The sequence below is a fragment of the Eucyclogobius newberryi genome, unplaced genomic scaffold (assembly GCF_026437365.1).
Source record: "Eucyclogobius newberryi isolate DKJ021-1_F unplaced genomic scaffold, fEucNew1.0.hap1 SCAF_5, whole genome shotgun sequence".
Classification (NCBI taxonomy): Eukaryota; Metazoa; Chordata; class Actinopteri; order Gobiiformes; family Gobiidae; genus Eucyclogobius; species Eucyclogobius newberryi.
The window spans coordinates 14,247,382-14,260,869 of NW_027316167.1; the positions used below are offsets into that span (position 1 = coordinate 14,247,382).

The 13,488-nt window shown below is 39.9% G+C and overlaps 1 protein-coding gene across 1 annotated transcript; it reads right to left on the reverse strand.

Moving 5' to 3' along the window:
- Positions 1 to 738: 738 nt before the first annotated feature.
- On the reverse strand, positions 739 to 5,245 carry pcdh20 (protocadherin 20). Its single transcript, XM_072465396.1, has 2 exons — positions 5,031 to 5,245; positions 739 to 4,331 (listed from the first exon to the last, which is right to left on the reverse strand). The coding sequence occupies exons 1-2, from the start codon at positions 5,076 to 5,078 to the stop codon at positions 1,707 to 1,709; spliced, it is 2,673 nt and encodes an 890-aa protein (XP_072321497.1). The 5' UTR covers positions 5,079 to 5,245; the 3' UTR covers positions 739 to 1,706.
- Positions 5,246 to 13,488: the final 8,243 nt, after the last annotated feature.

The following is a 13,488-nucleotide window of genomic DNA, read 5'->3' on the forward strand; positions in this document are numbered from 1 at the left end:
AGAACCAGCTGACGCTGTTTCATCTCAGAATGGTAAATTTGACCGGAAATAACTTGAGAGTTCCCTTTCAGATGGTAGACAACGTTCCACTAGTAACATGTCGGTGTAATCCCTCGTTCCACCAGAAAGCCATCATAAGAGATTAAATAATGAACCGCATATAATTTCTGAAGCAGCCTAGGAGAAAATTAGAATAGTATTAATATACATTATTTGACTAATTATTAAAACTTTCCATTGATGCAGCCAAATTAATATTTTACTGAGCTAAAAATGCTGTTTTAAGAACCCATTGTAATCAAACGCATATCAATGAAATGGAATCTGGTGTATTACATAAACATACGTAAACATAAAACATCTGCTATAGTTGTAGTTTTTGTAATATTATGCCCTTGTATTGATTTTTACTGTTGCCTACATTTCTGAATACCTCAAGTGCATTATACATGATAAACACGTAAATATAACACAAAGGCATACCATACAACCCAATGTATTATAAAAATAAAATATCTTTAATAGTTACTTTGATTTTCCTTCACAAACACTAAGTACCTTTCACAGACACATCAAGAATCTTACAAAAGAAGTGTTGAATTTTGCTGACAATAGCCTGGACATTACAAGCTTACTGTTTTTGTGTTGCATTTAAAGGTGGCTCTTAAGCGTCCACAGAGGGAAAGCAGAAGATCTGGTTACTAACAATGGGACGTCAAAAACATTATTGACAACAACTCGCTCTAACGCGAGCAAATGGACCTCTGGTGGAGTGAGTTTTTCCATTACATTCAGGAAGTCGCCAATGAGCTGACTAAATGCTTTGTAGAGGTATCTTGTGCATAGTTTTCTTTTCACAAACCTGTTAATCATTGACATCATAACAATTGACTGCACTTTGCCTTAGTCAGCTTGCAGGTTAACATAGCTTGTATTGTATATTACATTGTTTGACTGTTTGGTAACGTCCTGAGCAAGGTTGATAAAATACATTAAGGTTGTGGGTATTGTCATGGCATTCTTATGTATATCTATGGCAGGGTGATATTTTACACAATCTCTAAGGAGAAAAAAGTGTCTTGAAATGTCTTATACCTTTCGTGCCAATGCAAAAGTAGAATATAAAGTTGTAAAACAGTTTGTACATATTTACATTGAACTTCACAGTCTTAATTTGGTTGCTTTTTGTTTTTGCAAAACAGTTTTTATCATCACAGCTATGCACATGCTTGTATTAAGCATATCTGCAACTCTGTCAAGAGTTGACAAACACATACAGTAATTGAGTTATCCTCAGCTAATAATAATGGAATTAATAATACATCTTATACACTAATAGTAATGGGCCAACATTATCCTCAAATATGATTGCTTGATAAACATAATTAACAGTTGAGTTCAAGCAGCTCTAGAAGAAACATTGGCATTGAATAGTTATTGATTAAATTATTTAAGGCATAAATACCACATTAATCATTGTCATACTCATGATCAACACAAGAAGAATGACATCTCAGTCAAGTCAGTCATGTTGAACATAGAAAAGAATATAAAGTAATATAAAGTCTATATATAATATAAAGTCGCTGGCATAATAACTGTATCACTAGAGCAAAAAGCAACTTTTTGAAATAATTACACTTTGTACATTGAGTTTTGTAAACATTCATGTAAACAGCAGTGATAATTTCGGATATGGGTCGACATCAAAGATTTGAGATTTGCCTGATTTTTCTGTTCGCAACATGCACCGATTCGTGATTCATTTTCAATGGTATTTCAGTCTCAGATTTCTTCTTCTTTCGATGTCTTTTAAACCGTTTACAGCAAATGTACGACATTAGCATTACCACTAGAAGAAACAGCCCTAGACACGTCACAGAAAGAGCAATGAGAACTGGCTTACAGGGAAACAGCTCATATCTTTCGGGTCCGTCCTTCATTTGACCAATAAACCACGGTTTTTCTTCCACTTCTATGTCCGCCTCCCTGGTTAGCAAGCTGTGTATGTAGCTCTCGTTGCTAACAGTTTCATTCACAAAAAAGTTTACCATGACTGTTGAGTAGAGTGGCTCTGGCTGTCCGTGATCGCTAACTTTAACCAGTAAACTGCATAAACCTCGGTTGCTTAGTTCACGTTTTAGAGTAATATTTCCAGTATCGGGGTCAATGGCGAAAGATCCTGGTTCACCACCTTTTCGCTTGATGATACTATAAGCAATCACAGCGTTCATGCCTGTATCCTTATCCACGGCGTAAACCTCCGTGATCGACGTCCCAGGCAGCGTGCTGGGTAGAACTAGCATGTACGACAAGTTTGATTGCGGAAATAAGACGATTGGTGGATTGTCATTTACATCCAATAATAAAACTGTTACCATTGTGATGGAAGACAGAGCCGGTTCGCCGCCATCCACAGCTTCAATCCACAACTGATAGGTCCCTTGCTGTTCTCTGTCGAGCGACGTTTTGGCTCTCAATATACCACGACCTGTATCAATCATAAAAATATCGGTACCGTTTAAAATCGACAGCGCGACCCAACCATTTTCCCCTGCGTCTGCATCTCTAACGGAAAGTACTCCAATCTCGCCATATCCTGGGAAATTCTCTGGCACAAAGAAAGTAAAATCTTTGTTGATAAAGCGTGGGCTGTTGTCATTGCGGTCTTGCACGGTTAGCACAACAGTTGCAATAGACTCTCTTCTTGGTGTCCCCTGGTCCAGTGCCCTCACAATGAAACGATACGTCTCCTTCTCTTCGCGGTCCAGTGATGTAGTGACTGTGAGGACGCCGGTAACTCGATCCAGTTCGAATATGCCGGGTGCATCCCCTCCCAAAAGATAGACAACCTCTCCTCTGCTATCGCTATCTTGATCTGTAGCTTGGAATTGCGTTAGGAACGTATTGGGCGGGTTGTTTTCTTCAATGGTTAGCTCAACTATAGACTGTTGAAACACTGGGGCATTGTCATTCTCATCCAAGACTTGAATTTTTAAAAACGCCTTGATCACTAAGCCTTGTGAATTATTTGCGACGATGATTAGGTCAAACTCTTGTGTTGTTTCATAGTCCAGTGCTTCTGTGGTTTCCAGTAAGTATTCATTTTTAATCAGCTGGTAGGGGCTTAGCCTAAATGGGCCACTCCCATCCAGATGGCAGTCCACTTTTTGGTTTGACCCTACATTTTTGATCGTGTAAAAAGCTATCGGAGAAAGAGGCGGTTCTGATTCTTTCAAATAAACAACTCCGTCTTTCTCAGTTGCGATGTATCTTGGCATGATGGCGGGAGGTCCACTCAGCATTTTGACTATGTTGAGAGTAACAGCGGCAACAGCTGGGATGCACCCAGGCCCATTGGCTAATACAGTCAGTTTGTAGTGTCGGGCAGTGCCAGATTCTATTTTGCCGGCTAGCTTGATGACGCCTGTGTTTCTGTCCAAATGGAACAAGCTCCTAGTCTCCCTTGGCACACGCTCACTGTAGGCGTAGCTGATCTGAGCATTAGAGCCCAGGTCAGGGTCATAAGCATGGAGTCGCGCTATTGGTGCCCCTTTACTTGTATTCCCATGGACAGTGACATTCAAATGAGACTCTGTGAATTTTGGACAATTGTCGTTGACGTCTGAGATCAGTATTTTTAAAGTTGCCGCCCCGAGAAGAGGAGGTGTCCCGCCATCTTCTGCTATAATATCCGTGATGTACTCTGCTTGCGTTTCTCTGTCCAATGTTTCGGTCACAATGAGGAAGGGTGTCAATTCTCCCCCGTCATTTTCCTCAACATCCAAAGTAAAGACCGCAAAGTCATTAACGAGCCAATACGTCTGCACGCCATGGAGTCCCAAGTCTGGGTCAACCGCCGACTGCTCCACTGCGTAACGAGCATTGACGGGTGAATTTTCCGGGATAGTTAAGATGATTTCATCCACGGGGAACTTTGGCCTGTTGTCGTTCACATCCTCAATAACAATCTTGACTTTGACAAGCTGAAAGTACTGTTGTGGTAACACCAGCACATCCAGAGTCAGGACACAGGCCTTAACCTCTGAGTTGTCGGGACAGAGGGTCTCCCTGTCAATCTCAGTGGCAGATGTGTAAATCTCCCCGGTGGTATTATTGAGGGTAATGTACTGCTCGCTGACCTTCTTCTGAGCCAGATTGAATAAAAAGGGGGGCTCAGCATTAAAATCCAAGTTTAAGTCGACTCCGATAGCCCCTATGAAGGTTCCACGTGGTAATCCCTCCTTTATCTTATAGATGAGCTCCTTTGCTTTGTTGAAATTTCCCAAACAGGGGAAAGGGGTGGTGTAGAGCAGGAGGATGCACAGGCCCTGGAAGAAAACAACAGTTTAATTACTGCTTTGAGCTTTAGATGAATATATTTGACTAAAATATATGCACACATTATTAACATCCATTAACATTGAATTAATGAATTCACATGTTTGATATTAGTATATACAAATAGATGAATGTAGTATTAGTTTTAACCTGATTTCATTTGTTAGCCCCCCGATACACATAAATACTGTGCTGTGTGTTTGGCAACTTTGTAAAATATGTTGTTTACTATAAAAAAAAAATAAAAAAAACGTGGATTATTATTAAGATAAGGTAAGATATGCCTTTATTGTCCACACATGGGGACATTTTGGTGGTACAACGCAGGTAGATACAGGGGGAAAGGACAGATAACTTATAGGAAGTTTAAAAAAAACACTCTTAATAGAAGAACTCTTATGAACAAAAACAAAAACTCTTTTAAGTTATTAAAATTATAGATTTAGCAGAAATAGAGAAATTAATTGCTGCCATTTTATCAAAACATAAAGAAAATATGGAATTAATTCTATATAGATTAATAACTACTCAAACAGACAAACCTTTCTGTGAGTTGTTTTTAGAATAACACTGCAAAAGTTGGTGAGCATCTAAACACAGACAACTCGGAAAGCCTCTTAAGAACAACCATGTTTGTCCTTCTAAACGACAATGTTCATTTATGTCAACCAACAGAAATGAAAACTTACCCATGTGCCTCCTCTCTTGCTAAGGCAGGGGTGTTTTTTGTTGATCATATTTGCGTTGTGAAGTCCTCTGTCTCCTCTTACAGCCGGGAGCACCTCCGCTGTAGTCGCGGGAGCTGCTGGTGTTTAGTTAAGCCAGGCATGTTGTTGAAAGAAGAGCCACGCAGACCTCTGTGGACTTCTGTGCCTTGTTGCAGTCTGACTTGAACCAGTCATTCATCCCCAGTGCCGTCTCTGGACACTCCCCACATATGCAAATTAAGCCCTAATATTGACCAATGGGATCTATGGACCGCTGGGTAATGCAGTTCATGCCACTCAGTGTGTTTTTTCTCCTTTTGCACAGTTTACAAGCACAAACAAAAGGCACACACACTTTCTAACACGCCCTTAAAAGAGGAAGAGCATACCTGAGTGTGGTGGAGGAAAAGGGAAGTTTGGAAAAGACACATTGAGCAACAGCGGTTTTCAGATAACTTCAACTTATGATTTGTGAGCTTTCAGCATGCCTTGATAAATAGATGTTTGTCTTGCAATTGGTTTCTGGAAAATGGTACATGCCAGATCTTTTGACACTTTAGAGTAATAGAGGATATTTAGGATATTTTGTAACATCTCACAATGGCGTTTTATAATGCAGTAATGGAAATGTAAAGAATATGTACGTAATATTAGATGTCACACTGGTCAAGATTGACTGATATTATATTTTACCTATATACTAACACCATTTAAAAGGAAAGTACTGCAATCTCGCCATATCCAGGAAAAATCTCCAGCACAAAAAAAGTGAAATGTTGATAAAACGTGGACTGAAATGTCACACTGGTCAAGATTTGAAGTGGCACTGAAATTTTAGTTTTTCTTAAATTTACACATTGCAAGTATATTATTCAATATTTGCATAAATCGTTCTATGATGTATTCATCCTACTTAGTAACAATTATTTATCAAAATGTGATTAAATGAAGGTCAAATTTTACCCATAGACTGACAGAAAATATAAATATTACAAAAACAAATGAAAAAAAACAACACAATAAAACTGTGAAAGATGAAAAAAAAACAAAAATAAAAAAGCAGCCTTAGGTGAATATAGCTTCCACTAATACATTAATTATTACCCAACTAAAAGTACATGTTAAGTTATTTAATTTTGTTTAATAATTATGTATTATAATTGAATTTACATATAATTATGTACAAACTATGTGGATGGCACGTTCTAAACATTAAGGAGTTTTTTTGTTTTTTTTTTAAATGCTAACCTGATGCTTCATTATACACAGGTTTGTGTGTGTTACCATATTTTAATATTACAGAAGGCTCTAATCAGTCTTCTGGAGAGGTGATCCTGTCATAATAAGTGTAGCAGTGGCAGTGGTCTGGGTTGAGCCCTTAACTAAATCAGCGGGCTCTAATCCTCATGTGTGCTAAATGCCAGGCCAGCTGTTGCCTGGGATTGGAAGCATACTGCACACAGAAAATGACTGATTGAGTGTCTCTGCTAAAGGCAAAACACACTCACACAATCTTATTCTCTCATCAGCGCCCATCAGAGACATTCAAAAGGGCTCAGGATCGGAAGGGAACGACAAGAGGCAAAATTGATCACACTTTCGATCTTTCTTTAACAAATTAGTCTCTAAAGCTCAATTATTCATAGAGAATGATGGCAAAACACGTACACAGAAAATTCAATTTATTCTTGTTATGCCCGAAATGACCACAGTAGTCCTCAGTTGATTTTACCATAAATGTTGGAAATCAAACAATGAAACAGTCATTGTTTGCTGGAAGTTAAGGGAAATTTATTTTCTGTATTTCACCCATCCTTCAGTGCCGCAGTGGCAACCTGTCAGGAGCCATTGGCTGTGCCTGGGGACCCATCTCCAGATCTTGAGCACGGCTTGGTCATAACCATCTTAGCTGGAGGTTTTTATTTATTGTTCATGTTATGGGTTGATAGGGGAAACCAGAGTGGCAAAAGGAAACCCGCCTAGATACAAGGAAAAACAAACTTTTGACCCTCTTGCTTTGAAGAATGTTAGCCACTTAGCCATACCTCCATAATGCCTTTTTAGAATTTACTTTTTGAATAGATTCTATATTTGCAAATGCACCATTTGGTAAGACATAGGACCCCAACATCATTAAAATAATATTTTGTTAAATTTTAGCACAATTTTGTCACACCATGAGGTTTTGTCTTATGTCATTACCGGTAACTACATTTGGCCCAATATGAAACTTACACATAATTTGACAATTTTGTGATAATTGTGCTTGTGCCACTTTTAGTTGTTAACAACAGAGATTGCAATGTTAGCAACATATGTGCCAAACACACAATGGGGATATGACGCAGGCTTTCTATGGATTACAATGAATATATTAGCAGTTAAGAGTGTGGTATTTTCTGAACTATTTAAAACAATTAATTAAACAATAATGAGTAGTAAGGTCAAGAGTCTGAACAAAGTAGAGGTAATAGCCTGTCCAGTGTTCAACCTAAGAATAGTAGCCAGTATAGTATTTGAGCTGCAACATTACTCATTACTGTTGATATTTCAGGGTTGTGTCTGAGCCAAAGTCAAACAATGACCAGGGATTTAACACTACATAGAGTACATGCAACCCTTTTCTCTTTTCTGTTCTCTGACCGAGTCATAATTTCTCCATGGCGCCTTCTGCTTGTTTTTAACCTCTTTACTCTACATTGTTGTCCAGAACATTAAAAACCCAACAGAGTTTAACAAATCGTCAACATTAGAACATGAGACATTTTTTAAATGTATCCATTTCCATAAACAGTGCATCTGTGCTATAATTTATGTGTCTCCTCTGAACATCTGCGGGATCTGCAGTGGTTTGGAAGCGACAGACAGGTAAAAGAAGACACAGAAATAATCAGACAGAGCAACATCCACCACATTGACATTTGCAATATTTACCCCCTTTGTAATTAACAGGTCCAGAGTGCGTCCTTTGCTGTGGGTGGCACTCACATGCTGAGTAAGACTGAAGGTTTCAAGCACAGTACCAAGCTCTTTAGCATATCTGTCATAAATATTATCCACATGGACATTGAAATCACCTGTAATGACCAAACCATCAAAGTCAGTGCATACAATTGAAAGCATTTCAGTAAAATCATCAATAAAACTTTAGCAGTGCTGGGGAGGCTTGTGAAGAGAATGGATGAAGACTGTTTTAGCTCCATTTTAAAGGACGCATGCTCAAATGAAGAAAACACTGTTGTGAAAGTGAAGCTTGTTTGGGCAGTTTTCCAGTCTGAACTTTTTCTATATTGAGGCACATTAAGGTTGGCGTTACTTTCTTCATTGGGTCTAACTCACAGTGGGAGTTACAAAACGTTTTCAAACACACGAAGAAGTGAGCTCCAATAGTAGAGAGCGTGGGAAAACCGCATTACAGCTTGTAAATTATATTTGGAGTGGCGCTGAGGTGTTCTCTGACAGGGATGTCATAACACAGGACCCCTGAACATGATGCAATACAAGCAAAGGTAAAGAATGTTTAAGACAATATGGAAAGCATGTCCTTGTCCTCAGCCCATGGGTTAGGGTTAACGATCTGTGTGAGCATCTTTGTATTGACTATTTAATCTGTTTATTGTTTATATATTGTGTTTTTTACTGTCCTATATGGAACCTTTGAGTCTGAATGTGACAAAACAATACTAGTTTAACCCAAAGTTACTTAAAGGTGTGACTCACAGAACAAGACTTGCAGTTTCTTGCAAGAAATTATACTTTCAACCAATTATCAGTTCACATAACATCTTTAGCTCACGCTTGAAGAACCCACCATTTACCCCATGTGGGACAATAAAGGAATATCTTATCTTATTTATTATTTTAAATATTCTTCTCATATGTAGTGATTTGCCTTGTCCTAAATTGCTTAATTCCCTTCTTGACTCAACAGTATGCTATAAAAAGCAGTAGTCACACAAAAAGCCCCTAAAGGTCTTGCAGGGCCAGGCTGTATTACTTTGGTCTTTGGTCTCTTTAATTACATCGTTTACACTGGAGAGAGGGAGGAATGAGGCTGTGTAATCTGGGGCCAGATTTGCTAACAGATGTCCTGTTAACCTAGGGCCTTTCTTTTAATCAAAGTCCACTAAGCTCCAGTGAGAGCCATGAGACAGCTCTACTTGTTAAGTCAAATGGATATGACCACTCAGAGTAGCCACTCTTCAGTTCGCCTGGAAAGTTCTGGTGAGTCATCATACATTAAAAGATAACTACTAGTGTATTACAACCCCTGAATGTGTCAAGGTCATGGCATGAAATTCCTCTGTCTTCAGTAAAATAGTGGACAAGTAAGTGCTTCAGTGTCACTGTAACAGCGGTCGGTGCACATTTACTGCTCTTATTTCACAGCGAAGTTCCATTCAAAATAGTTGGTGTAAATTCTGATTTCATGTTAATCATCCACATATTTTCAGTGACACACATACACTGTGCATTCATTGGTCAGAAATTAGATTCACATTTGAATTAATCGGTGCCAGTTGCCAAAAGCCAGAACTCAAAGGCCAGGTCAGCTGGATGTAAACCCGTATACATTCACACCACAGCTGTGTTGTTGGACTAATGTAATGTGTGGAGTTCTGCCGTCTGCCAAATCACTGCTGTTAGTGTGATTTATTCCTCTACATCTCTTCAATCAATCAAACACAGTATGTCATGAAACAGTAATGGAAACAAACTCAACAGGTTTCATTAACAGTAGACCAATACATTGAGTTAATTTCCCCCCCCAAACAGACATTCCAAAAATGCATTATTAATATACAAAAACAAAAATGAATTGACTTTAAAGAAAACATTTCTGGTTCTTAACATGATTATATCACAAGGTGGAACTGAGTATAAACTGTGGATTCACTCTGCATCACTCATTAATCACTCTGCATTAACTTTAACTGCATTATTATCCTTCCGGTTGTGCAAAAAAACATTACCTTCAAGTTGAGACCCCATTATTATTGTCTCGACATTGTTTCATGTCATTGAAAGTGGCACATCTCTATAGGTGTTTTATTCCTTTGTTTCAGTCTCAAGCAGCACTTGAGACTAAAACTCAAAGCAGCTCCCTTAATCCCAAATACTAAAGTGTTTTGTAGAATCTGATATGATTATTGGAAGAACACAAGTTAAAACAGGCTTTATTGTGAGTAAAATGTATGGAAAGCAAGGCAGAGGTAATTGCACTGCCACTGCCATCTACTGGTGGGATATAGGATAATTGATTATTTTCAAACGCATCTGTCAGAGATGGCAAACGTCTAATGCATTGTTAAAAATATAGGGGCTTTTCTGGAGATATTTTAGTTTTTTTACGTATATTTCATTAAATGTTTAGATAAAAAGTTTGTTTCCAAGCTTTCCTAAACATTCACATTGACTATTAATGTTTTTCTTCAAATCCAAATTCAATTTGTTAAAGCACAAAACAGTTTCCAAAATGCTGCTGTCAGAAAACAATAAAAAGGTATATCATTTCGATCTAGACGTGAAACAATAAAAGCAGCAAAATCAAATAAATATAAGACAATAAGACAAATCAATTCAAACAAATAAAGCCAGAGAATAAAAGTTGATATTATGTTGAGACTTTAACCCAAGGTTCTCTTTTAAGAAGTAGTATAAAAACTACAAGAAGGGCAATATGATATTGATTCACATAAAATGATAATGTTGTAGTGGTGTGTAATTGTTCCCAGGCCAGCTGAGAGACATAGTCTCTTCAGTGTGTCCTGGGTCTTCCCCGGGGCCTCTTCCCGGTGGGACATTCCCAGAACACTTTCCCAGGGAGACGTCCAGGCGGCCCTCATCTTGACACCAAGCTCCTCCTCAGTGACGGAGCTCCTCACCCTATCTCGAGATCTTGGTCCTTACCCAAAGCTCATGACCATAGGTGAGGGTAGGAACGTAGTCCAACTGGTAAATCGTGAGCCTTGCCTTCACCACACCAGTTTGATACAGCAACCACATCGTTGATGACACTGCACCGATCTGTCTGTCAATCTCACGCTCCATCCTTCCCTCTCGTGAACAAGACCCCAAGATACTTGAACAAGGACTCCCCACCCACCTGGAAAGGGCAAGGCACCTTTTTCATGCCCTTAGATTTGGAGGTGCTGATTCTCATCCCAGCTGCTTCACATTCGGCTGAAAACCGGCCCAGTTCATGTTGCAGGTCCTGGTTCAATGGAACCATCAGGACAACCTCATCCGAAAACAGCTGAGATGAGCCCCTATGATTCCCAAACACCCTCCGGCTCCTGACTGTGCCTAGAAATTCTGTCCATAAAAAAAACAATTGTGGCAGTATGGGGTTGTGCTAAAATTCGCCATCCAGTAGGTGGCGCGAAAGCGTATAAAAGTGCCTCGTCTTCTTCTCTCTCGGCGGCTCGTGCATTTCCAGTCCTGTGTACGCCCTGTCCTTGCTGCGCCAGTGCCGCCGTGTGGCTGAGCCCCGTCGCACACCGCTTCATCGCGCTCGTTGTCCGTCGCTTTGGTGGCTGGCACATCTTGAGAAGCTGGGGTCCGATGTGTCGTAGCCGGCTATGATGCGGTCAGCCATCACCCGTCAAGGGTACGCGCTCACGAGCCGTTACAGAAAGCTTCGGGGTTGGGCCACCGGCCCGTCGCTTTCTTGCCTTTACTGCAATGCCCTTTTACTGCATTGCCTCTTCTACATTGCCTGGCCTCTCTGCTCTTTGTTGTCACTGTGTCCCTTCTGTGTGCTCCCTGCCCTGTGCCATGGGCCGGTGTCATGTGTGGACATCGACGCTGAGCAAGATTCTGTCTAACTCAAAGGACTTGCGTGTGTTACATCTACAACAAAAGTTAATCTATATATCGATAATAAATCAATGTAATTTAACTGAATGGCCTCCTTTTTAGTCAATGGAATGAACCTGTGCGCCTTTAATGTTTTTAATATGGTCCTGGGCCCATTAATGTCCAGGTGGTGTTGTTGGTCTTTTAAAATGTGTATCAGAAAGCGTCTTCAGCGGGCGCCTCACTGCTCGTATGCCACACAATGAACAGAACCGGTGACAAAGGGCAGCATTGGGAACAGGTCTGACTTACTGTCAACAATGCGAACAAAGCTCCTGCTCCGGACTCTCCACGCGGGCAATGCCAGTGAAGTGGAGCGTCGTTCCAGAACACAATCTGTGTGCTTTGTTGTTGTTGTGTTTTACTGACTTTTAATGACGGCTGGCGGCCAAATGAAGAGGTGCATTTACCGCCAACTACTGTAGTTGTACGTCTTAAAAGTATGTGTGTCGAGGTGAGGCCAACTATACTATACCTACCCAGTAATGCTTGACCTCCCGCACAAGCTCAGACTCTTTCCCCCCGAAAAAGATACGTTCCACATCCCCAGAGCCAGCTTCTGTGTCCGGAGATCTGTTCACCGAAGCCTTCGACTGCTGCTCAGATCTCTCTGCACTGGCCCGTTGCAGGTGGTGTTCCATGTTGCTCTTTTGGGCTGTGCCCAGCCGAGCCCTGTGGGGGAAGACCTGGCCACCAGGCGCTCACCGTCGAGCACCCACCCCAGGCCTGGCTCCAGGGAGGGTGCCCCGGTAATGCTAATCTGTGCGATGTATCTGACCTTGTTTTTTCCTCTGTCATAAGGGGCTTCTGATAATGTTTAATTTCCTTCTTTTCCTATTTTTATAAAGTTGCAGGGTTTTAATTTGAGCATGGCTTTTCAGTTCTTCTTCCACTGTTGTGTGTAATAGACTGCACTGAATGGCTAACAGCAACTAGTTTATAAAATATGAAAGTGCAAACCTGAAAATGGAAAGATCTCTTGACAAATAATGTGTCATTTTAGTGAGGACCAAATTTTCCATCAAAAAGTAGAAAAGGGATGTTTAAATTGTTGCCAGCTTGCAGTTGCGTAAAACCAATTTTGGTGCAAAATGGAGCTGCCCGTGGCTTAATATTACCAGTGCCAAATAACCAGAAAACTGCTCTCCACTCTGCTTGCTCTCATATCCCCTGCTGTTTCCTACTTCCTCTCTGTTTCCGCTTGTCACTTACTGAAGATGCATCCTGGCACAAGCATAAAGAGCTCATCTGGAAGAAAACAAAGACAATAATTTATTCAACATAAAAAAAACATTTATATTTATTTTAGTACTTTCTTATAATGACTTTATTTGATGTTCTTGTTGAGTCCACTACAGAGAAAACACCAGCAGTTTTCTGTCTTGATTTTGAATATTTTTTTGTAATTCTGAAATGCAGAATGGTGTATTTTGCCTGGCGCAGAAATGGATGCAGTTTAGTTAGAGAAGGGAGATACATCGAATAATGTGTAAAATCGCAATTGTTGTTTTGGAGGTATGCAAAGTTAGAACATCAAGGATATGGTATTTATTTAAAATGATTAAAATTACTTCAAAAAGAA